Source organism: Bos indicus, chromosome 5 (assembly GCF_029378745.1).
Source record: "Bos indicus isolate NIAB-ARS_2022 breed Sahiwal x Tharparkar chromosome 5, NIAB-ARS_B.indTharparkar_mat_pri_1.0, whole genome shotgun sequence".
Classification (NCBI taxonomy): domain Eukaryota; kingdom Metazoa; phylum Chordata; class Mammalia; order Artiodactyla; family Bovidae; genus Bos; species Bos indicus.
Window position 1 is genome coordinate 47,336,193 of NC_091764.1, and position 26,433 is coordinate 47,362,625.

The 26,433-nt window shown below is 39.3% G+C and overlaps 1 protein-coding gene across 10 annotated transcripts in view; it reads left to right on the top strand.

Annotated features, from left to right (window-relative positions):
* GRIP1 (glutamate receptor interacting protein 1) overlaps positions 1–26,433 on the top strand; it is a 502,117-nt gene that overhangs the window by 269,226 nt on the left and 206,458 nt on the right. For all 10 annotated transcript variants that reach the window (XM_070789346.1, XM_070789345.1, XM_070789349.1 and 7 more), the window contains exon 2: positions 17,014–17,094. In XM_070789346.1, coding sequence (XP_070645447.1) covers positions 17,014–17,094 — 81 coding nt within the window. The remainder of the gene's footprint in view (positions 1–17,013; positions 17,095–26,433) is intronic.

The window sequence follows — 26,433 nt, forward strand, 5'->3', positions numbered from 1 at the left end:
AAAATTAGTAATAGACTTGTGATTCACAGTCGTGATAAGAGGAGGATGTGTATCCTCATTTAGACAATGTGTATTCAGTCCTGAAGTTTGGTAGAGTTACTCACAGCACAGCTAGCCCTCAAATGATTCTGAGGGCTTATAGGATAAGAGTTCAGCCTTTGCTTTATATTTCGTCTCAATTATGCAAAAATATGCAATACAGAAAGGAAATTCTGAGGTCAGAAGAATAAAAGATAAAGGAAACGAGAAAAAGATGTTTTAATTATGCAAATTGCTTGAAGCTTTCTGGTACTTCTCCAACTAGTCTTTTTTCTTTCAATTAAGTTTGTAGATATTTAAGAAAGGTGGAAAAGCTTTCTACTTGGTTTAACAAAGAATTTTTCTGACCAAATAGATTTTTAGCTAAAATTTCTAATACTTGGGATTTCTTAAAGTGTCCCTTGAAATTGTTTCCTACAGAAAAGATGCTGCCAGGAGTAAGCACCAGCACTGCTTACGTATTTCAGTTTTATTATATCTGTTTGCATAAATGGAGTGTTTTTCAGATAATGCACAAATGCTTGCAATACATCCCTAATTGTCAAAGAAGCAAATATCTGAGCTTTATGGTGCCCAGAATAGCCATTACGTGTTGTTTACACTTTCTATCACAATAAATATCAGATGTTCTGTTAAGCTTGTCTTGAGCAAACTAGAAGCCAATAAAAGCTGCTGTTGTACAGTAAAGAAATGTGAAGGCAGGCTGTGCTTGAAATCAGTACCCAAATTGTGCAATAGATCTACACACACATGCATAACCTTTCTAAGCTACTTCTTTATGCAATAACTATGTGGATAGTGCTTGTCCATTGGTAACCACTCCCACCTCTACAATGCCTGCTATGCTGTGCTTGAATTACTCACTTGTGACCACTGAGATCAACTCATTTCTCACATAGCTCTTCTGTTCTTCTACATGCTGTGCACCTTATGTACTTGTAGGCTGTCTCCAAGAGAAATGACAGTTTCTCTGAAAGCATCTTTGGCTAGAATGTGGCAATCCTAAAAATAGAATTTCATAGTCCATGAATTACATAAACTATAGCAAAAGTTTGCATATATTTTCTGAAGATTTAAGTTTCTGGAATATTACAAAAGCTTTTCCATCTTGGGCCTTGCCATTAACTCTAAGCTTCTTGTCATTCTACTGCAAGGCTAAATAAGTCACTGGGATAAAGATGGTGGTCTCCAACTTCTCCCGAATGTATTGAATATTTTGCCCTGCAGAACAGGAAAGGAGGGATGTCCTTAGGTTGAGGGTCCTTTCAGATCTCTTGTTATTATGTGTTCTTATTCCTAGTAGTGCTCCTAAATAGATACATATATACAGATGAATATATCTATGAAGTATGTATGTGTATGTATGTATATGCACGTGTTTGTAGATCTTTGTGCTTTTCTCATGTAGCATTGATGTACACTGATCTGGAAAATGTAAACAACATTTACATTGAAAAATGCTGAGTGATTTGCCTGTCAGCATTCAATTTCATAAAACATCTCTGTTTCAAAATATACTGTGGCTCAGAGTTAAATGCTTAGGAGTACTCTTCTAAAGCTTTGACAGTGTGATTTTAAAATACCTTAAGGTGAATTACATGATAGATGAGAGTGAGTCAGAGAAAGTTTCAGTTTTCATAAATGAACCTCCTCTAAGGTCTTATTGCTAATAGAATCCAATATAGTTTTACATGATTACTTTCATGATTGGAGTGTCCCAAAGCAGACCCAAAATTCAATAATGAAGCTGACAAACAGTGATGGAAGGAAAGGTTTCTTTTATTCTAGATGTTTGTACATGTCAGTAACTCTTTAATTGGAAAATTGGAAGAGTCCTACTGAGTATAATGCTACAAAATCAGTTGAAAATTAAACATTCACATTTTGTAGAGTTGAATTGCATTTTCCTTGTTTGTCCTAATTAACTATGAAAGCTGAATCTTTGCTCAGGCAAGATTTATGGGGAAAAGTCATGAAGTTGATGAAGTAGACGTAACCCAAGGAGAGTTAGACAAGCAAGTAATTCATGAGGAAATTGTATGTCTGAATAATTGGTCTCAGAAACAAATGAAGATAATTTGATAATCTTTGGGCTATTAAATCTAGGTACCTAGGTTTTAATTTTTATTTTGCCACTGACAAATTGAGTCATAATAGACCACTTAATATCAGTGAATTTCTCCAACCAGAAATTCAGCAAATAGTAGCCCAAGGCCTTGGAAAAAAGATATGTCAAATGTTCACATCTTTATTATGATAGAAGGTGGAAGGACAGGTTTGGGCAACACTCAGATTAGTTTGTTGTGGCCCAATTACAGACTTTCCTCTCCACTAAGGTCTGTTTGTCATGGAGACTCTTTTTATTGAGGCAGTGGGACACTAATGGGAAAAGAATGGTCTTTCCTGTCAGGTAGAATCATGTCTGTGCCACTTATTAGCTGTTTAGCCTGAGATTTTTAACTTCCCTGAGATTCAGTTTTCTCATCTGTAAAAATGGGGATAATAATATCTGTGACTATGGAAGAAAATTCCCACCTAAAGGAGTTCATACCTTGGAGATAAGCAGATTGATTATTGCAAGATGGTGCAGTAAGTAATGTCATGGGAACATGTATTTGTTGCTGTGTTGTTGTTCTGTGTTGAATTGATGCTTTTGAACTGTGGTGTTAGAGAAGACTCTTGAGAGTCGCTTGGACAGCAAGGAGATCCAACCAGGCCATCCTAAAGGAAATCAGTCCTGAATATTCATTGGAAGGACTGATGCTGAAGCTGAAACTCCAGTACTTTGGCCACCTAATGCAAAGAACTGACTCATTTGAAAAGACCCTGATGCTGGGAAGGATTGAAGGTGGAAGGAGAAGGGGACAACAGAGGATGAGATGGTTAGATGGCATCACCGATTTAATGGACATGAGTTTGAGTAAGCTCTAGGAGTTGGTAATGGACAGGGAGGCCTGGCGTGCTGAAGTCCATGGGGTCGCAAAGAGTCAGACACGACTGAGCGACTGAACTGAACTGTTGTCCAATCACTCAGTCATATCCAACTCTTTGTGATCCCATGGACTGCAGCACACCAGGCTTCCCTGTCCTTCACTATTGCCCGGAATTTGCTCAAACTCATGTCCATTGAGTCAGTGATGTTATCCAACCATCTCATCCTCTGTCACCCTCTTCTCCTCCCACCCTCAGTCTTTCCCAGCATCAGGGTCTTTTCCAATCAGTCAGCTCTTTGCATCAGGTGGCCACTGTATTGGAGCTTCAACTTCTGCATCAGTCCTTCCAATGAATATTCAAGGTTGATTTTCTTTAGTATTGACTGGTTTGATCTCCTTGCAGTCCAGGGACTCTCAAGAGTCTTCTCCAGCACCACAGTTTAAAAGCATCAATTCACCAGGGCTTCCCTGGTGGCTCAAACGATAAAGAACTGTTGCTGTGGGATCCTTGTTAAGCCTGGTCTGTCACTCTGCTTCTTCATTCACCAGATAGATAAAAGTGATGTAACCACCCCCTCTTGAAAATCAGCTAGTCCTGGTGCTTTGTTTACATAATTGTATTCAGTCCTCACAGCAATTCTATGAAATAGGTACTATTTCCATTCGATAGGTGAGGAAACTGAAGCTCAGAGAGAAGGGACTTGTCCAAGACAACATAACTAATAAGTGGCAGTGCAGTATGAACTACGAAAATTGCTTTATAGTAAAATTCTAGTGTATTAAAAATAAGTTTTGTGTTTTCCATGCAAAAGCTATATCTTGTCTAACACCCTGGTAAGGTTTTGTCTGTCTAATCACCACCTCTCAAGGTAAAACCAGAGAGTCTCTAAAGTACAGCTTTAAATAATGAACATCACAGGCTTCTTGGCTTCTGACAGGCATGATAAATCCTGCTTTAATCATGCATTAAAAACATGTCATCTGTTTGATAAGCAGTCATCTGCTATTGCTTGACCTAGCAATGAATTAATAAAGCAAAATACGTGACAACTCAAGGCATATGTGTGAAATATGTTACTCTCAAGGCATCTAAATGTGATTCTCACTCCAAAGCCCGGGTGGAAAAAGGTGTTGGCTCTAAAATAGTATATAGCAACACTAGCTCACACCTAGAAACTTGACTTAAATCTTGGAATTTTCAAAACTAAAAACCTATCAAAAAGGGAGCCCAGAGATAGGTCCTGAAATGAGCCAAAACCAAAAGAGATGACAGTCTTGGAAAGAATGGCCGATGGGTGCTCCTCTGGTTTCCAAAAGTTCTCTGTGAAATTTAGTTTAGGAAAGAGTCTGCGCCTATCTGCCCAATGACCTTGATGCACAGAGCCTCTCCAGAGTCTGAGAACAGAGGTTGCAGCCTCCTACTCTGGAGCCCAGCTATTTGTAGAGGTGGGCTGTAAGAGCCAGAGGGAGAAAAAAGACAGATTCAATCATCTCCATTGCCAACCACACAAGTTATCCCACCATTTTCTTCATTGCATTGCTCCATGTCACCTGGTCTAAGATCTGTGTTACCCCTCTAGCTGCATGAACACTAATGAAAGGCTTGAAATACTGTAAGCAGCAGGCTCTGAACATGTTGTCTGGAATACAAGGAGAAAATAACGGTCCCACTACTGATTCATTTTGAGGTGATAAGCCACTTGAAGGAGCCAGTTCATAGTAAATACTCTCTCAGTGAGCATGGTGGGCATAGAGAAGGAGTTTGAGAGATAAATTCAGCCAAATTTCATCTCCTAAAATGCTTAGAACTTCTTGGCTAAAAGGCATTCTTTCAAGTGATTTGTTTATGTTCTGGAAAAGAAAACTGAATCTTATAAAGTAAGCCAAGAATTCATGAGAAGGAAGTAGATTTTAAAACTTCTAGAAATGATACGTTGTTTTCTCAACTGAAACTTTAGGGACTCTTCAAATATAGTTCCAAGTCCCTACCCTGTATCAGTGGTATAGAGTCACCCAGAGTACATCCAGTAGTGACCACTATATGAAAATGTGCCTTTCTTTACACACACACAAACGAACACTGTAAAAAAAAAGATGTGAATCGAGTTTGGATGAATTTGTGGTAAAGAGCATGTAAGTTAAAGCTTTACTTCTACCCTTTGCTTCCTGGGAACATTTAGGCACCTTATTTCGTCTCCCTAAACCTCTGTATCCTCAAATTTTCAGAAGCATTAATTCTACCTATACCTGTGCAGTTACATTGTCATAAGTACTGACAATGTAAATGAAGTACTAAGCACAGTGCTAGGCATGTATATGTATGGCCACGTTGTTCAGCAGTGATATAATAGCTGTGCCATTTAGAATTCACCATGGAATCTACCATTAGCCTGGCCAGTTCTTCCTTAAAACCAGGACTGCTTTTGTAAAATGAATTTATCTTTTTTTTTTGTTGCAATTTTAAATATTACTGAGTGGTTGAGATGAAAAAAGATAGATACACATATAAAGGACTTAGGTTCGTGCTGTCACACAGGGAATCCTCAGTAAGTATTTGCCATCATTGTGTGTAGGAGTATCAGTATTATTGACAGAAACTTCTGGTTGACTCAGTTTGCTTTTTTCTTCATGTTATTTGTGTCCCTCATGTACAACCCAGGGCTTCAATCTGAGGTTTACTTTTCCTTCCCTCTACTTTGTGCTCTGATAGCTTCTGGCTTAATCCATTTTCTCCATTACCACAAAGTCTTGTCTCTTGGTGTTTTGATTATTAATGAAAGTAGAATCTCAGTAAAAAATGTTACTTTCCCTCAGCATATTGGAACATTCTTTGGAGTATTCATTCTAAGACCACTGCACACGTCAGTCCGTGAAGGAAGGAGTTGGTGGTCACACGGGGTTTTGACACATGCATGGTCCTCGTTCTGCAGTCAGATCAATGACCCTGGGGAAAGAGTCCGTGCTCCAAGCTCCAAACTATTGCTCTAGCATGCTAGATAAAGAGACAGATTTTCAGCTCCTGTATTGGAAACTGAGTCTGGACAGTGGTGACAATATTTATTTTTCTAGTTTCATTAGGAATTTGTCAGCAGTAGTAGCAGTATCTGATCATTTATTTGTATAATGTAATTTTCCAGCAGTTGACATTTTTTTCCATTTACACAGTGTTTGGTTAATGGAAAAGAAAAGAAGAGAAAGAAAGAAAAATACTGAGCCACTGAACCAGATTGGAAAGTTACCTTAGTTAAAATGTTGTCATGTTCCTGATTGTCAGGGCAGCAGGTGAAGGCTTGAAAGGCTATTTTCATGATAATCAAACCTAGACAAGAATGCTCCACTCCACAGACAAATGTGACTCATTCTTAGTCTTCCAATGACACCCAGCATTTAGCCACACACTGGCACAAATTCAGATCTCTTAGAATAAAGTCATTCAGATTGCGTTTTGCTTCCTCTCATTTTCCCATCAATCTTGACCCTATTCCAGAAACCACTATACTGAAAATTTCTAAATCTAAAAACATTTGCAGTTATATCATGTAAAAAAAAAATTCTTGGAGAGACCTGATTTTACAAAAAGCTCCATCTTTTTGTCTGTAGTTTATATTAGAAATGCAAAAAAAGGCCTAGCGAAGGGGCAAAATAGAGGTGAAGGAGACCAAGATTCAATCCCTGTGTCGGGAAGATCCCCTGGAGAAGGACATGGCAACTCACTCCAGTATCCTTACCTGGGAAATTCCATAGACAGAGGAGACTGGCAGGCTACAGTCCATGGCATCACAAAGAATCAGACATGACTGAGAGACTAACACACACACACAAACACACATCCAGATTATTATTCTAATGCTTAGAATTTACTGAATGAAGTGAAGTCGCTAAGTCGTGTCCGACTCTTTGCGACCCCGTGGACTGTAGCCCACCAGGCTCCTCCATCCATGGGATTCTCCAGGCAAGAATACTGGAGTGGGTTGCCATTTCCTTCTCCAGGGGATCTTCCCGACCCAGGGATCGAACCCATGTCTCCTGCATTGCAGGCAGACGCTTTAACCTCTGAGCCACCAGGGAATAAGCCTGAACTTTCTGAACTATGTGTATTTCATAATGTTGAGGTATGAAGAATGTCAGCTGGCATAATATGATGGTCAAGCCAAAGATTTAAAGCAGATACGCTTCTTTATATATAGAAAATATAGAAGCTGTACTAAATTTAAAATTTTTAAGTTTTAAACTGGGATCTGATATGGTAACGAAAATGACTTTTTTGGCATAGAGTCCATTCCTCTAGAAATTTATAGTGATGAGGCCAATCTGTGACTCTTGTTCATCTGTCCTTGCTGGAAACAATACTAGGAAGAAGCATAGGAATTATCATTTGTGATTCAGACTCATGAGCAATAGGAATGCCAGAGGCAGGAAATGTGCAATTTCATGCTCGTTAATTTCAGAGAGGATTTGCAAATTAACCTGGCTCCAGATATGACTCTTCCAAAAACCCCGCAGGCATCATGGAACAGCAGTTAGCACAGACCACTCCACAAGGTTAACCAGATGCTGGGGGGCCACTGTGATCCTATTTACTCCCAAGTGAAGATCATAGGTCAGGTTCTGTGCTGGAGGCCTTCTTTGCAGACGTAAGGAAGTGACTTTGTGTCTGAAGTAAAAAGAGTTTAAGGAGATAGTGCCTTGGAAAATGGAGCTCCCCCGGTGGCTCAGCAGTAAAGAATCCACCAGCCAAGCAGTTTCGATCCCTGGGTCAGGAAGATCCCCTGGAGAAGGAAATGGCAACCCATTCCAGTATTCTTGCCTGGGAAATCCCATGTAAAGAGGAACCTGATGGGCTACAGGTCGTAGGGTCACAAAGAGTTGGACACGACTTAGTGACTAAACAACCACCACCATAGAAGGTTCTTCTTCCATGTCCCTGCTTCAAGGTGGAATATGAGTTTTCATTTTCAGCTGTTCTTTACTAGTTTGGGGGTAGGAACTCAATGCTATTTTCTGTCTCCATTTTAAGGTGTAAATTAACTAATCATTATTATTATTACAATCAATCAACTTCTCCAGATAATCTGACCTTAGATGTATCCAGATACCCCTGTAAATCAGCCATGTTAGGACTGTTAAAGAGTTTAAAGTGGATCTGGAGAAGATGAAATTCACTCAAAACCATAGCCTTGGAGAAGTTTTCATTTTCATTTGAGGAATTCATTCCATAGGCAGTTTGATAATTCTGGTATTTGAGGTCTAGGGATAATATTGAAGCCATTTTGCCAGCTTCTTTGTGGGCTGCCAGTGACGCCGTCAGGTAACAGCACAGATGGATCCTCACTACCTGTGCCTTTGCTGTTTTTCAAATCAATTAGAAGCGATCTTTCCAAACTTCTGCTAGTGGTAAAGAACCCTCCTGCCAATGTAGGAGACTTAAGAGACGCAGGTTCAATCCCTGGTCAGGAAGATCCCATGGAGAAGGAAATGGCAACCCATTTCAGTATTCTTGCCTGAAGAATTTCAAGGACTGTGGAGCCTTGCGGGCTACAGTCCATAGGGTCACAGAGTCGGACAGGACTGAAGCGACTTAGCACAGAATACCAAACTTTAACGTGTGTAGAGATCATCTGGAGATTTCATTAAATGCAGGCTCTGATTGCATAGGTCTGAATGAGGTCTGAGATTCTCCATTTCTGATAAGCTCCTGCTGCTGCTGCTGCTAAGTCGCTGCAGTCGTGTCCGACTCTGTGCAACCCCACAGACGGCAGCCCACCAGGCTCCGCCATCCCTGGGATTCTCCAGGCAAGAACACTGGAGTAGGTTGCCATTTCCTTCTCCAATGCATGAAAGTGAAAAGTGAAAGTGAAGTCACTCAGTCGTGTCCGACTCTCAGCGACCCCATGGACTGCAGCCTACCAGGCTCCTCTGTCCATGGGATTTTCCAGGCAAGAGTACTGGAGTGGGGTGCCATTGCCTTCTGATAAGCTCCTAGGTAATGCCAATGCCCTCATCTGTGAACCTCATTTTGAGTAACAAGGTGTTGGATAATGGAGCTGTGAAGGAGACAGATGGTCTTATAAGACAGGCCAGTAGCAATACAGGTGTATGGTTGGTATTCTTTTTAGCTGTAATATTGAATTCCTGAGATGGTGATGTGACTGTGATTAATATAATTTTAGAGGACAGTCTGTCATTGTGAAGAAACCACCAGACATTCGTTTTTAAAATGAATTTGTTCTGTTGAATGACTGTTTTTTTTAATGTTCAAAATCAAAAGACCTGATCCCCTTTAAGAATATAAAGTACCTAGGTGTAAGGAAACCTGCTGAGTCAAGGATAGACAATGGAGCCGTGCAGACAAAACAAATGACCAAAGAGAGGAGGAAATAGAAGGTTGGAGAGAGGAAATCATCTCCTAATAGGAAAGAGACTGTAATGGAAAAACACGCTACCTTCTGCCTCCTACCTTCAAGCTCAGATCATTCTTGCTCCCTTCTGCTTTAAACCTAGTTGTGTGGATCACTTTATCCCATTAGGGAAGGAAATGAAGTCAATTCATTCTCAAGAATTCATGCCAAAGCAATAGCGCTAAAGCCTATGTAGCACCCAGAATCCTCTGACTCTAGGGAAGATTAAGGGTGTACATTTCATTTGCCCTAGAAAAACAGGGTCATTTTAATCAGGAATTAAGAACTGTTTCAGATTGCAGAAGGATATTTGGCCATATGATTCTGTTTGCATTTCTTTAAATTATGCAGGACCCTATGCTTGTAGTTATATCTTGTTTTGATAAGTGGAGAAAGACAGGATTAAGGTCTGTGATCAAAACCTTGTGCCAGCCAGCCCTCAGGGAATCTTGCTTAAATTTTAGAGTAAGCCATCAAACCAGCAAGGCAGAAACTGAACTAGAGGTCTGATGTCAAAAAGAGAGAAACATATTATCTCTGGCTGCTTTTTGGCTCCATTGTCAATCTCGGTTTCTACTACAAAGTGACAATGGAGCCAAGAAACAACCGGAGATGAAATGCAAATGAATGTCTGTAGCACTGTGCAATGTGCTCCCATTTCGTAACAAGGATGAGCTGCACTGTCTTAGGGCCACAGTTTATCAACTGTTTTCAAGAGTAAAGATGCTTCTTTGTCTGAGTTTTATATCATGAATATATGTTGAATTTTATCAAATGCTTTTTCTGAATCTTTTGTGATAGTAGTTCTCTTTATCTCCTTCATTCTGTGAAATTTTCTGAATTGCAGTAACTGATTTTCACATGTTAACAATGTTAACAATGTATGCCTATTCAATATAACCCAACTGAATGTGATGAATTATTTCTTTAAAAAAATTTTTTTATAGATTTGTGTCTGTGTGTGTGTGTGTGTGTGTTAGTCACTCAGACATATCTGACTTTTTGTGATCCCCTGGACTGTAGCCCACCAGTCTCCTTTATCCATGGGATTTTCCAGGCAAGAATACTGGAGTGGGTTGCCATTCCCTTCTCCAGGGGATCTTCCCAATCCAGGGATCGAACTTGTGTCTCCTGCATTAGCAGGCAGATTCTTTGCTATCTGAGGCACCAGGCAAATTTTTAAAATATATTTTGTTAGTTTTTTATTTTGCTTGTCCTGTTTTAGATGCACAGTGCTGTGATTTTTCTTCCTTATACTATTTTGTCTTTTCTATCAAGACCATGTTGATTAAACTTTAAAAAAGAGAAAGAGAGAAACAGCCAACCTATAATATATTCCTGCTGGGCTGGAGTAAGATGTTCACAGAACCCAAATACTGAAAAGATTATGGTTCCACACCACACAAAACTTCCAGGTTAACTGGCAATTAACATCGCTTGTTTCTTGATTTTTCTGATTGCAAAATTCTGTATTAATTCATCGCGATGTAGCTTCCTTTCTCCTCCTGTTCCCACCTCCACCGGTACCGTAAGCTCTTGCCTATTTCTCTCCTCAGCTAATGAAGTATATGCTCCAGTCTCAATCCTAGGAAGTAATAAGGATTCTTCCATCACCATTCCACTTAAAGTCTCATTGTCATATATCCACTTTCTTAGTTTGCACATGTGCTGTGCTTAGTTGTATTCAACTCTTTGAGACCCCATGGACTGTAGCCCGCCAGGCTCCTCTGTCCATAGGGATTCTCCAGGCAAGAATACTGGAGTGGATTGCCATGCCCTTTTCCAAGGAATATTCTCAACCCAGGGATCAAACCCAGGTCTCCCACATTGCAGGCAGATTTTTTACTGTCTGAGCTACCAAGGAAGCCCAAGAACACTGCAGTGGGTACCCTATCCCCTATTCCAGGGGAACTTCCCGACCCAGGAATCAAACCGAGGTCTCCTGCATTGCAGGAAGATTCTTTATCTGCCGAGCTACCCGGGAAGCCCTCGCACATAGTAGGCACTAAAATTTGTGAAATGCAATCAAATTCTATGGACACATTACTTCCTTCATAGTGGAAGTCATTTTGTTCAATCACGAAAAACAGTTTTCTCCCCTGCTCTTAACGATGTACATGAGCGTTGTGGCATGAGCTGGCTGTCTCCCTGCTGCTAGGAAATGGTCATAATATGTAATTGCACAAAATGCCTCTTTTTTTTTCCTAATCAAGAAGTTGAGGGATCTGCTGGCTTAGCAGGTGCCTCGATTGTGCATAATTAGTTGTTAGAAATTGTTTAGCATAGGCTGATTAGTCTCAGCCAAAGGAAATTAATTTTTTTTTCAACAAAGCCCTGAACACAGCTAGAGATTCTTAAAACTATAGTCATATCTGGTTCCTCTGGGAAAAAGCCCAGACTCAGAATGGGAGAAGTAGAAGATGGAGACAAGGACTAGCCTGATGACACACGGGTGGTATTTGATACAAGAACACACGGGTTCTTGTAACCTTCAAGGTTACAAGAACATGAGGGGACATGAGTCCATTCCTCAAGATGGGATTCTCCCAGCTCCAACCTGAGCTTTGGTCATGATGCAGAATGAAGCCCTGCTTCTTGGGTGCCTGCTGTTTGCTTGCCAAGTTTGTAAATACCAGCTTCACTTGGAACATGTAATCAAAACAAATGATCTGTGTTTGCCCCTCCTGTGTTTAGTACATAAGGAGACTGGTCAAATTAGGAGGAATGGGAGGGACAGATGGTCCCCCCATTGTTCAACTTCTGTTTTAAGTATATGCTTGACTAAGCCCTTTCTGTCTCTGTCACAGTGTCCATTCTCCATTTAATGGAGGGCATTTTCCCTAGCCTCTTAGGGGTGTCACCATAAAGGGGACCCATGCTCTTTCTTGTTATGACCAGTGGCAGTGGGCAGCCATCATATGTGACAGTGATTATCTAGCTGCTATGATGCCATTTTAAAAGGCCAACAGTTCTTTAAAAGGCCAATACCCTGTGATGCCCTTGATGATTACTTGCCACGTTGACTCACTTGCTGAATGCCTTCTTTGTCCTGTAGCAACTTTCCATAAGGATCCCTTGCTAATAATCATAAAGTCAAGGTGGGAAGTCTGGTATAAAAATTGGAATTCTTTTGTTTAAAGGCATTATGTTAAAGGTTACTCAATAAACCTTCTGTAGTCTGAATGGAAATTAAAGGAAATATATTTCAATATATTTTTATAAATAGTCACAAATTTTGAACATGCAATAAGGCAATACTTAATAACTAGTAGATGGTGATATGGCTTTAAAACGAATAGGTGTAAACCTAGAAAAAGAAATCAGAGGGAGGAGGGAGGTTAGTTAATAACAAGTATTTGACTTTCTTCAGGTTGCTTGTTTACAATAAATGCTCTAATTTGAAAAGTTAAATACAATTTAATTGTCTATCAGCAAATGTTTAATGAATGCATACTAGGGGATGGGCACTGTCCTAGAACTATCTATAGATTGACTCCTTTTTTGTTATTTCACCTATTTTTTAATTCACTTATGGAATTAGTTGGAACTTGAAAGCCTATTTAGTGTCTTCCTGATAAACGAAAAGTATTAACATAGATCTTGTAATTCACTGAAACTTTTGAGCCCTTTACTAAGCAACAGTGAATTAATTGTATTGGCATTTATTTTATTTTTTACATTTTAAATTGAAACATAGTTGATTTACAGTGTTGCTCTAATTTCTGTTGTACAGCCAAGTGACTCATTTATAAACATATGAACATTCTTATTTTATATTCTTTTCCATTATGGTTTATCCCAGGAGACTGGATATAGTTCTCTGTGCTATACAGTAAGCTCCTATTGTTTATCCATTCTAAATGTAACAGTGTGCATCTACTAACCCCAGACTCCCAGTCCATCTCTCCATCCCCCGCATTGGCAACCACAAGTCTGTGAGTCTATTTCTGTTTTGTAGATAGACTCATTTGTGTCCTATCTTAGATTCCACAAAGGTGATATCAGATTATATTTATCTTTGTTTGACTTCACTCTGTATGAAAATTTCCAGGTCCATCCTCATCTCTGCAAATGGCACTATTTCTTTTCTTTTTATGGCTGAGTAATATTCCATTGTATTTGATTCGTGCAAAAGTAATTGCGGTTTTGCATTGTTGAACTTTGCCATTTGATATTACAATCCATTATTAAATGTGGTTATATTATACATCATTTTAATGTGCATTTCTTGCTTTATGTTTTTGTACTAATGACTTATTAAACTATGGAAATGATGTTAGACAAAAAAATATTTTTTCTCTTATTCTGTGCAACAACAACAAACCATTTCTTGATTGAATTGTGACATGCGGTGAAAAGTGGATTTTACAGGACAACTGGCAATGATTAGCTCAATGGATGAACCAAGAAGAAGCACTTCTGAAAGCCAAACATGCACCAAAAAAAAGGTCATGGTCACTATTCAGTGATCTGCTGCTGATCTGATCCACTGCAGCATTCTGAATCCCGGCAGAACCATTACATCTGAGAAGTATGCTCAGCAAATCAATGAGATGCACCAAAAACTGCAATGCCCGCAGCTGGAATTGGTCAACAGAATGGGCCCAATTCTTCTCCACTACAGTGCCCAACTGCACATCACGCAAGCAACGCTTCAAAAGTTGAACAAATTAGTCTACAATGGTTCGCCTATTTGACTATATTCACCTGACCTCTTGGCAACTGACTACCACTTCTTCTAGCATCTTGATAGCATTTTGCAGGGAAAATGCTTCCACAGCCAGCAAGAGGCAGAAAATGCTTTCCAAGAGTTCTGGAATCCCAGGACACCAATTTTTACACTACAAGAATAGGCAAACTTATTTCTCTTCGGCAAAAATGTTTTGATTGTAATGGTTCCTATTTTGATGAATAAATATGTGTTTGAGCCTAGTACTAATGATTTAAAATTCACAGTCTGAAGCCACAATTACATTGGTACCAACCTAATATTACAGAGGTATCAGCCACTGATTCATTCAGTGTCTTCCCTCCATTTCTATTTTCAAAGTTTGAGTCAAGATTTGACTTGGAATAAATCACATCAAGAGAACTGATGCCCATTCTCTGATGGGTAGGTTTTTATAAAAGACCTATGATACCTCCTAGGGGTTTAAATTAAACAGATGTTCCTGGGAAAAGTTTCTTTAAAAATAAATGTTAAAAGGTGCCATGCTGCTCTGTTGCTGTGCTCACCTTAACTCTCCTGATGAAGGTTGCCAAGATTCTGCCTCATTTGCATTAGGAATTATTGCCTTCATCCTGACTGACTTCAGAAACCTATTCTTAGATAATATCGAACTTATTTTGGTCTGATCCTTCAACCAATGCAAATTTTGGCTTCTAGGTAATTGTTTACTTTCATCTGTGCTCGATAAGGATGGTCTTAACACTGGAGTGCGGTCAGGGGCTGGGCAATGGATAAGCAGAGGCTGGCCAGGTGGCCATCTATAATTCAGTTTCAACCTTTTAAGGATGTGCATAACTAGACTATTTCAGCTCTAAATCAAGGAAATGGTTCTCCAATATAAGTAAGAAAACAGTTTTGCCAGGGTTGACTACTTCTATAATGCAAACTAGGTAACTTTCTAAAGACATAGCTCCTTAAAATAGAGCATCAAATGCAAAGCACCCCAGAGTCTCCTGGTCAGATCTCTTACTGCCCTGTAAGAAAATCCAACACTGGATTCAACTCAAGACTTTAATTGGCTAGAGTCTAGACAAATTGAAAACTTGAGAAAGACTTTAGGCTTCCAAGATGCTGTCCCTGAAACTGATTGTTGTGATCTGTATCTCCTGACTCAGTGCTCTGTAATCAAATACATGGTTTCAAAGCTTTAGATAATGAAAAGAAATACATTTTTAAATTGGTTTTATAAAGAACCCAGATTTTAGCATATAGTAAGTTTGGTTAAGCATATGGCCTGGTTAGTAAGTCAGTATTGTGAGAAAAGAGTTCAGATACGCAGGTGGGCATGGAATGGCAAAGACTTATGTAATATAAGGCAGGCATTTTGTTTTGTGGTTTGTGTTTATCCTCAAAATCGCATTTACAAAGAGAAGAGTCAGAGATCTAGGCTATTGCTTCATAAGCAAAAGTGATACTGTTGATTGTACTGATATCTGAACGTTGGTGGTTTGTCCTTATGGTTGAAAGAATATAAAGTATTGTGTGACAAATGGAATATAAACATGAAACAGCATGACTGCCGTTTTTTAAGTTAATTGTAGCTTACAGTAGTGTTAATCTTTCCTTTTTGTCATTGCTTACAAAGACCTTGTTAGTTTTATGAAGAAATCATGAATCATTTCAACCAGAAGTATATCCTAAAGAGGAATTGAGTTCCTCAATTTTGCAACATGAACTACTTATTTGGGAGAGTTAATGTTTTCAGATGACAAAAGCTTGTTGCTGAATTAAATCCTTGTTATATTTAATAGTTTGCATATATAATATAATGCTGTTTTTAATCCTTTAATGATTTCTTGTTACAACAACAAAGCAACCTGAGAGTATGACCAGAAGTAACCTTTGGGTCATCTAGCTTGAGTAGATCTACTAGGTAATTATTGTACATTGTATCTACTCAGGCTGTATACATCCTATGCTTGAAAATGTTTAATGTCACTCAGACATCTCTTTTACTCTATACAAATGTCCTATGCTGACTAAAAAGAATATTTCCTTTCCATTTCACTCTAATATTTGCCATCCTGGATCATTACTCCTATATTCCAAGTCAGACTAAATCCTTTCCTAGATTAAAAAAAATCATTTTACTTAGAATTTGATGGATCCATCACTTGTATGGTTTTTTTCACCTAATGTTTTGCTCATTCAGCTTCTTGACTAACTGTCACAGATGCACTGAGCTTTAGTTCTTCTGTCTCTTCCGCTGATCTTTCTCTGGTTCTCCAAGTTATTTCCATCTCTTTCTAAGAGGGCGAATCAGCTCATTGCAATATGTGTCTTCTTTTCCCAAACCATCTTTCCTTCTCTATTCTTAACCTAACTTCTGTGGTCTTATTCCGAATGTCCCTTTCCCTTTATTTTCCACTGGATGCCCATTCATACTTTCAGTAGGAACCCACTAATTCTGTGTGTCTTTATTCCCCTGCAATACTAATACTGTCATCTGTTTCTCTGAAATATAATATTTCTTTTCCTTTCCTTTGTTCTTCTACTAGCTTATTCTTAGTGCCCATTGAGCCCTTTTATTCCTTCCTTGTCTTCCTGTTACTGATATTCATGGATATTTATTTATCAATGAATATAGGTGACAGGCAAATCATCTGTACACTGTTTTTACACACTTCTTACCATTCTATGCCTTCGTGTGCATTATAGCTTGATCCTGACAATCCTCAGAGATGGGTGCGAACGCATATCCCTCTTTCATAGGAGAGGAAACTGATGTTCAGAGCATATTTAAATGACTTGACCAAGTCCCATGGCTAAACCCAGGTTAGGACCCAGGTCTACAGACTCTTTCTACCATACCATACCACCTGTCTCTGGCAGAAGGATTGCAATCCATTGAAAGACCTTCACTACAGTAGAAACTGGATGGAAATTAACCAAAGCCTTCATTGTACCTTTGCAGATGAGAGTCCCTACACTAAATCCGCCAGCCAGACAAAGCCGCCTGATGGAGCATTGGCTGTGAGGAGACAGAGCATCCCAGGTTAGACCAGACTGTTGGATTTTTCAGCTGTTTTACTTTTGATCCCTGTTATTTGGTGACCTGAATAGTTCCAACTTGGTTTAAAAAAAAAAAAAGGCAATGCTATCTCATAGAATGGAGACTGCCTTCTATACAACTTGTTCAAAAAACATTCATGAAAGCAAGATTCTGGAAAAGCTTGCCAACTTGTGAAATTCATCTTGTGTGCAAATCCTTTGTAAAATGACTTGAATTTATATCAGCTCTCGCTCATTGACTTACTTTCACCTCTGTTTTCAGGAAATGATTCTCACAGCAGCATCTATCCCTTTACTAAGGCAAACCCAGCCAAACAAAGTGGTTCAAAATTGCTGTGGCAGATCATATATATGCTGAATAACAAATTACTCCTTTCTTCTTGTCTCTTTGAACTTGGATTTACTTCCACTGAGCAATTCTTGTAAAATTCTGGGACTTTGTTTCTTTAGGAAGCTGTGATGAGGTTTCTTGTAATACAGTATGTAATACCTTTTTTCCTCCACAGAATATTTTGAAGAAATATCTTCTAATGTCTTTACCTCCAAACTTCCATAGTTGGAAATTTTGAATTTGTGAATGACACACATTCTAAAATAAATGTAGGAAGGAAATTGAAAATATTATTCAATCTTTATCTGAATTAGGTGATTCATGGAAAACCTCTTATGGTAGCAACTGTCCTTAAGAGAAGTGTTAAAAGCATAAGTACATTGAGTATCAAAAGTATAGTACACTTAGTATCAAAAATAATGCCTGTCTGTATTAAATACAAGTAAACTGAGTACAGCTAAAGTTTAGTGGCAGGATTTTAGAGTGCAGTAGTTTGACAACTCAAGATAAAACAAAGCAGTGTTTCGAACATTAAATTGGATGCTTTGGCAAATCTGTCAGTAAAGGGAGAATTTTCCACTTGAGCAAAGAGCAAGACAAGTCCAGTTTCTGCCCTGTTCATGATTATTACTTATAAGAACTACCTGTGGTTATTTCTTCTTATTATGAAGACTTTGATTTATTATGAAAGTACATGGCTTATAAAGAGGCATATTGTGAATGATCCATATCCTTGTTTGTGTGCTTTGAAGATTCTAAAGTAATTTGAAACCTCTAATTATATGGCTTCACCCAGTGCTGAGATTTCTTCTATTCCAACCTATAAAATTTCATTCTTAGTGCTGGTCATGTTTAGAAAAACTACTGCAATCAGCTATGGGCCATCTTCTCTGCTTTCTCCTTGTCAGCAATAAGGAAGTCCTGAAAGTTTGAAATTCAAGAATGCCAGTTATCTATCAATTCCTTTTCAGCTTCTCTAATTAGCTGGTACTCAGTAATCCTCTGCTGGGAGGGGTAAAGAGACTTCCCATTGTCCTTTCCACTTTATATGGTACTAAACAAAAGCACTGACTGTGTGTATGCGTGCTTGGTCATTCAGTTTTGTCTGAATCTTTGTGATCCCATGGACTGTAGCCCATCAGGCTTATCTGTTCATGGGATTCTCTAGGCTAGAATGCTGGAGTGGGTAGCCATTCCCTTCTCCAGGGGGTCTTCCAGAGACAGGGATCAAACCAGGCTCTCCTGCATTGCAGGTGGATTCTTTACCATCTGAGCCACAAGAGAAGCCCTGAACTAGTCTCATATTTTCCTTTCATGGGTTTTCCAGTGTTACATACTAAATTACAACACAGGTTTATGGGCTAGGGTTTACCTTAAAATCAGTAAGTAGTTTTTAAAGTTACATGTTAGGTACACAGAAGTTGTTAATTACAATCCTTAGTTCGTGACACACAGTGATTCTTCGTAAAAGAATGTTTCCTTTTGTTCTTCCTTATGTCACTTTTTTTTTTAATTGGTAGGTTTTTTGTTTTTGTTTTTGTTTTCTGGCTGTGCCACACAGCACATGGGATCTTAGTTCCCCAACCTGGGATGGAACCTGCACCTTCTGCATTGGAAGCAGAGTCTAAGCCATTGGACCCCCTAGGGAAGTCCCTTATATCAATTTAAAGTTACTGAAATCAAGGAACCTTTTCTTTTTAATAGCATCAGAGATTATTTTCCTGGAGTTTGAACATGAACAAACACACTTTTGTTCTTTCTTAAAAGGTATCAGCCAAAAGGGTTGGACGTCTTCAAAATCCTCTTAATTATTTAGAACAGTTCAAGAGAAAAAGGAGTTCACCAGCCAGAAGGCTAAGAAACCAAAGTGGTTAATAGGTGATTATGACTTCCTGTTACATCTTAAGGAAAAAATTTAGGAACTTTTTGGAAACTGCTTCTTGACTGAGTTCTGACAATTGGAGTTCTAAACTTCTACTGTCTTACTTAAAAATACTTGTTAATTCTTGTGCTGGTGAGAGAGAGAGAGACTGCAAAAGAGAGAAATGCACAGAGACCTGGAAAATGCACCCTCTTTATTGTTTGCTGAAAAAATCCCCAGGTGTCCTCCTGATAAATTAAGGTCAACACCAGACAGCTAACAGAGCAAAGTGCAAGTTCACAGCCTTTGTTCTTCTGTGCTCACCTCCCAACCTTACTTCCCTCAAGAGTATCATTACCACCCTAGTGGCAAGGAAAGATGTGTCTAGGCGAAAAATGAACCAGCGAACTGAAAGAGACCTTTAAAAAGGCTTGGACCCTCTACTAGCCCCTGGATCTTCTCAGTAAAAGGCATTTCTCAGGGCAAGTGCAGTCCTGGGGCCATTTTGGTGCCCCATTTGCTAGGGAGTAAGCAAACACTCAGAAGCTGAAACTATAAAGGAACTGTGGCTTTTCCTCACATTTCTTCCCAGTGAGCCAATGATGGTGATTGAATTTAACCATTCATGTGAGCACTCTCTCTGATGGAGGGACTGGAGGAAGAGTATAAGGTAGTAGAAAGCATATTAAAGTTCTTTATAAAAGTTTTTATGAAAGATTAAGCTGTTCTTTTAAACTAATTCTATAGAAACCTAATGCTTCCTGGAATAAATATTTGTAAACATACACATAAACATAGAGAAGATTTCTTAACATTGGTTCCACTATTCCCATGGCATAATAAAGGGTAACTTTTAATAATTCTGACCCAGAGAAGTAACCTTGAATGTTAACAGAAATATAATTTGTTTTTCATTCATATCAAAATTCACTACTGCTGTCTAAACTTGAAATTGTTACAGCAATTATTTTATAATCACAAGTCAAATATGTGTCTTTCATTAAATGACAATTCTAACTGTAAATCCTTTCATCCCTCTGCTATCTCTTCTCAAAAAAGAGAATAAATTAAACATCTCTTAGGAGCAAAATGCATTTGCTTTGGATAAAGGGGAAATGCATTTTTCATGTTATTTGGGAACTTGTCATTTTAATCATGTCTCTTATGGCATCATGAGTAAAAAAAGATTTTTTGGTCTTTCATAACGTTTTATAAAATTTTTAGTAATGATAATAGTGGAAAAGAAATGACATTACTGTCTCTATGACACTAAAGTTTAAATTTAGATTAAAAATTTAACATTCTGTTAAAAAAATTTTAACCTTATTTCTACTCATATTCTTTTTCAAAGAGAAGATGAATTCCAAGTATTTTGAACTAGCAGATTCTACTCCACATCTATGGTTATTTAAAAAAATCTGTCAGTCTAATCTTCCTTTGTTTGAAAGATTACTGGTGAATCAAAGTTTGACCACATGGGAGGGTTTGTCCAAATTATTGCAGACTCTTGTTTTAACACATTTTATAATAATTTGTGGCTTATTTAATCATGTCTATCTAATGTTCATGAAAAGACAGGATACCACACTAGACCTGAAAACCTAGTTAATGTATTATTTATTTGATTTACCTCCTTTTTCCAGGTAGTATGGCTTTCTTTGCTTATTTTTGTCATGGCAAAGACTTTGGGGCAATTCACAAAAGCAGGAAGAAGTCAAGTGTTCATATCTATTGCACTTCCAAACTCTTGGTGCCCCAGGAAAATTATCTTAACTCTGTAGCCAAAATGAGACCTCAAAATTTTGTGTAAGAATTTTTTTTCTCCTAGAGTATGAGAAAAGACATTTATCAATTTGGTCGTAATAGGATAAAGATGATATATCTTTCTTGTATCTCACATTTGGGTGTTTGCAGAGGATGTACAGATTGAGAGTCTGAAATGTTAATCAGCCAAGATGTGTACACATACACTGTTTCAAATACATCCAGGAAGTATCGCTGCTGCTGCTGCTGCTGCTGCTGCTGCTGCGTCACTTCGGTCCGACTCTGTGCGACCCCATAGACGGCAGCCCACCAGGCTTCCCCGTCCCTGGGATTCTCCAGGCAAGAACACTGGAGTGGGTTGCCATTTCCTTCTCCAATACATGAAAGTGAAAAGTGAAACTGAAGTCGCTCAGTCGTATCCAACTCTTCGCAACCCCATGGACTGCAGCCTACCAGGCTCCTCCGTGCATGGGATTCTCCAGGCAAGAGTACTGGAGTGGGGTGCCATTGCCTTCTCTGAGGAAGCATCAACACCTACTGAAAAATCAAAGTGTAGAAAATAATACAGTGCCCTTGGCCCCACAGAGAAGCTGGCAACCTTGAATTAAGAGGGAAGGACAGGAATTTTTAAAGTTCTGCCCTCTCTGTTCAGCATTTTCCTCTTTGTTAACATACAATTTGACGCTTCATTGGTCTAAATTTTCATTATTACAGCAGATATATAGAGTGACATTTACACTAGGATTTTATAGCTCTAATACTGTTCAGGTGGGTGAAGGGCATTTCCTCTGATTTTCAGGCCTAGTTCTCTGCCTGGTTCCACCACTGAGCCACTCCAAGAAATAGAGCATGTCTCACTAATGGGAAACCAGTCAGTTGACTCAAGCAAGTGCGTCATGTCATACAAAGCATGGTGCTGCACAGTACATATGCCCATCAAGTCGTCACATTGTACACTTTAAATGGTTTATGGCTTTGTCAGTTACATCTCAATAAAACCAGGGCAATGGAGGTAAAGGGCCATTATATTTGCAATGTACACTCAAATAATGCAAAAAAAAGAGAGAGATGTCTCTGTGTGTGTGTGTGTGTGTGTGTGTGTGTGTGTGTGTATGAAGGATATCAAGGAGTGAGTGCTTTATAGTGTTCCTGTAGCTCTCAGACAATTTTAAAATCATTTCAAAAATTAAAACTTAAAGGAAAAAAAGGCATGAGGGACTTCCCTGGCTATCCAGTAGTTAAGACTCTGTACTTTCACTATGGGGGCATGAGTTTGATCCCTGATTGGGGAACTATTAATAAGATCCTGCATGCCACACAGCATAACCAAAAAAGAAAATTAATAATAAATAAATTCTTTTAAAAAATATGGTGCTAGGGTGCTGCAGATGTTGCCCAAAGATGCTGAATCAAACTCTGCTCTTAGTGAGGGGATCACCCATATGGGAATATGCCAAGAGGCAAGCTTCTCAGCTGCTCAGTCGGGCTGTCCCCACATCCTCCAAGACATCCCAGTGGGCCCAGGTGAGGACTGTGGGGACCACAGTATAGGGAGTCTCCTGCCAGAGCAGCATCAAGACCAACAGTCAGCATCAAGAACTCAAAACAGTGATACAAGTGTTGTAATTACTGAATATTTAAGAAATTGTCAAAGGTATATCACTTCTTTAGAGACAAGTTTCTAAGATCATAAAATCAAGACTCTTGGCAGCATTACAAATATGTCGGAGATTCTGCTCATGCCTCCGTTTATTTAGTTTTCCATAGTACTTATCACTGTCTGAAACTGAGTGATACATTTATTTTTTTCTCATTCTCACACTAAAATGTAAGATACCCTAGGTCAGGTTCTTTATATGTCCTGTTTACTGCTGTTGTCTCCAGCGCATAGAGCAGTGCTTAGCAAATAGTAAGGATCCAGTCAATACTTGTGGAATTGATGAGCAGGCAAAGATCAGCAGGACGGTTTTTCTTGTGCTGAGTTGGTCACCTCATGACTAATATACTTTGCTACCAAAAAAAGAAAATTCAACGTAGTCTCCGTTTACCATGCATTTTCTGATTCATCGTACGCCATGAAACAGCTATTCACCCAGGCCTTGGGGCTGCACCAAATATGGCATTTCTAAGGAAATCATCTGCTGCCTAAGACTAATGAATGAAATATAGGTCAGTTAGAAGCTAGAGAATTTTAGAGACCAAAGATCTCGCCTCAGTCTCATTTGTTCCCGTTTGAACAGAAAATGTCCCTGCAATCCTCTAACACCTAAAGAGAATATTTAAGCCCGATTTAACAGTAAAATTGACAAGATGAAACTGATTCATTTGAGAATGCATGCTGCTATAGAAAAAAAGGCCAAAAAATATGTGAAAATAACTGAAGTCTATAAATAGAGTGATGCAAAGCAGAACTTATTACTTCTTATGGCAGGTACACATGAAGGATTTTCCCCCAGAGAGCTGATCCACTTTGCTCTGTGGCTGGTGGTACATACTGAGTTTTCAAATTGCGCTGGGCAAAAAATGAGCAGCTTGATTTGTGTGTTCAGCACTGCGGCTTTCATTAGCAATTCAGAGAAATGACAGTCTATTATGTTCGAACCTCTCTCCCGCCTTAGTAAACACGGGTGAAATATAATGAAGTGGTACATCAGCAGCAAATGATTTTTAAACAATCATTCTTCCAGCATGCAATTTACGGTAAATGATGTGTAATGAATTAGTCCTGTGCTTGGATCTTCCCCGAGTCCCCCTGTGATACAGAAGTGGTAGCTGTTGGTCGATGTCGTGCTCTGGGTACACACAGTGATCAGAGTGACTCTGACGAGCCAGCACAACCTCCAGTGTCTGAAAACATTTTACAAGGAGGCTCAAGGAGATATATACAAGGAGAGAGTCTTTTTTGTCTCCTAGGCACTGAGGAAAAATGAATTCTCCTGCTCTGCAAGTTAGGGAGACCGTCAATTCGGGGTTTTTTAGTTAAGTTGCTTGAGAGAGTTAGACTGGGTGAAAGTTGTAAGGATAAAATAGATAACCAGCAAAGACCTACTATATAGCACAGGGAATGCTACTCAGTTCAGTTCAGTCGCTCATTCGTGTCCGACTCTTTGTGACCCCATGAATTGCAGCGCGCCAGGCCTCCCTGTCCATCACCAACTCCCGGAGTTCACTCAGACTCACGTCCATCGAGTCAGTGATGCCATCCAGCCATCTCATCCTCTGTCGTCCCCTTCTCCTCCTGCCCCCAATCCCTCCCAGCATCAGAGTCTTTTCCAATGAGTCAACTCTTCACATGAGGTGGCCAAAGTACTGGAGTTTCAGCTTTAGCATCATTCCTTCCAAAGAAATCCCAGGGCTGATCTCCTTCAGAATGGACTGGTTGGATCTCCTTGCAGTCCAAGGGACTCTCAAGAGTCTTCTCCAACACCACAGTTCAAAAGCATCAATTCTTCCATGCTCAGCTTTCTTCACAGTCCAACTCTCACATCCATACATGACCACTGGAAAAACCATAGCCTTGACTAGACGGACCTTCTGTAATAATCTATATGTGTAAACAATCTGAAATAGAATGAATATAAGTATATGTATAACTGAATCACCTGTGTTGTAACACAACATTAAATCAACTGAGAGAGAGAGAGAAAAGAAAGTTGTGTGGATTGATTGACACTAGGGAAAGAAATCATATATACTCCCGCCCCCCGCCTCCACCCGCCAGCCACACGGAGAAGGCAGTGTCATCCCACTCCAGTACTCTTGCCTGGAAAATCCCATGGGCGGAGGAGCCTGGTGGGCTGCAGTCCATGGGGTCGCAAAGAGTTGGACGCGACTGAGCGACCTCACTTTCACTTTTCACTTCCATGCACTGGAGAAGGAAATGGCAACCCACTCCAGTGTTCTTGCCTGGAGAATCCCAGGGACGGGGGAGCCTGATGAGCTGCCGTCTGTGGGGTCGCACAGAGTCGGACACGACTGAAGTGACTTAGCAGCAGCAGCCGGCCACACTGTGCACTTTTTAGGGAATCTCAGTTCCCTAAAAGAGCAGGGGTCGCCTCATGCTCCCTGCAGGGGGAGTGTGGAATCTTAACCACTGGACTACCAGGGAAGTCCCTGCACTAGGGAAATAGAAGGACCATCTTACATAGTTTACTATAGAACAGAAAGCATTCAGGCCTGTTAATACCTCTTTCTCATCCATCAGGCTGACATGACTGAGAACAACTTCCCAGATTCAATCACTCCCATGTCGTCTTCATGTTTGTTATGTATCTGTGTTCTGCCTTGACTATAATTAATATGATTTTCGGAGAATGTAAATTGACTCCTTAGCTTTATTATGTTGAATGTGATATGCTAATTATATTTTTCTAGTATAAATTTTAAATTAATTTTCATTGGAGGTTAGTTGCTTTAGTTTGTACTGTGCAGCAAAGTGAATCAGCTGTGCGTATACATATGTCCCCTCTTTTTTGGATTTCCTTCCTGTGTAGGTCACCACAGAGCATTGAATAGAGTTCTGTGTGCTATACAGTAGGTTCTCATGAATTCTCTATTCTATATGTAGTATCAATAGTGTATATGTGTCAGTCCCAATCTCGCAATTCCTCCTACTTCCCTCCTTTCCCTGCTTGGGATCCAGAGCTTTGTTCTCTGTGTCTCTGTCTCTATTTCTGCTTTGCAAATAGGTTCATCAGTATCATTTTTCTAGATTCCACATATATGCATTAACATAAAATATTTGTTTTCCTCTTTCTGACATACTTCACTGTGATGACACACTCTAGGTCCATGCACGTCTCTGCACTTGTTTTTTTTTAAAGGTTTGTTTGTTCCCTCAAATACATCCATGAATGTTTATATACCATATCCTTCAGGAAACTCTGGCTTGGAGTGAGATTCTTCTCCAAAGAAATGACATTGAGAACCCCAGTTTGTCAGTATATTGATGAGTGGTTGTTGATTTATAGTGCAGCAACAGGGCATTTGGCCGGGAGTGCAAGGCATATGGGGCTTTTGCTATAAAATGACAAGAAATACTGATAGAGAGGAGATTGAACAATATTAACCCAAAGCCTAGGGAATAACACAAATGCAGTGATCACAAGAGTAACCGAATCTAGAAAGAGAGAATGAAGGAAACCATAGATAATTAGAAAAATACTTGTTATCATTCATTTCATGCCATGTTCCAGGTATCGACCTAATCATTTTGATAAATAATGTTACCTTTCTTCCACAACATCTCCAGGAATGAAGTTTTCTTCATTTCCCTCTTAATAGATGAGGGAGCAAGTTCAGAGAGCTAAACTAACATGGCCAAGGTCACAGGGCTAGAAAGTAGCGGATCAAATAAAATCTTATCC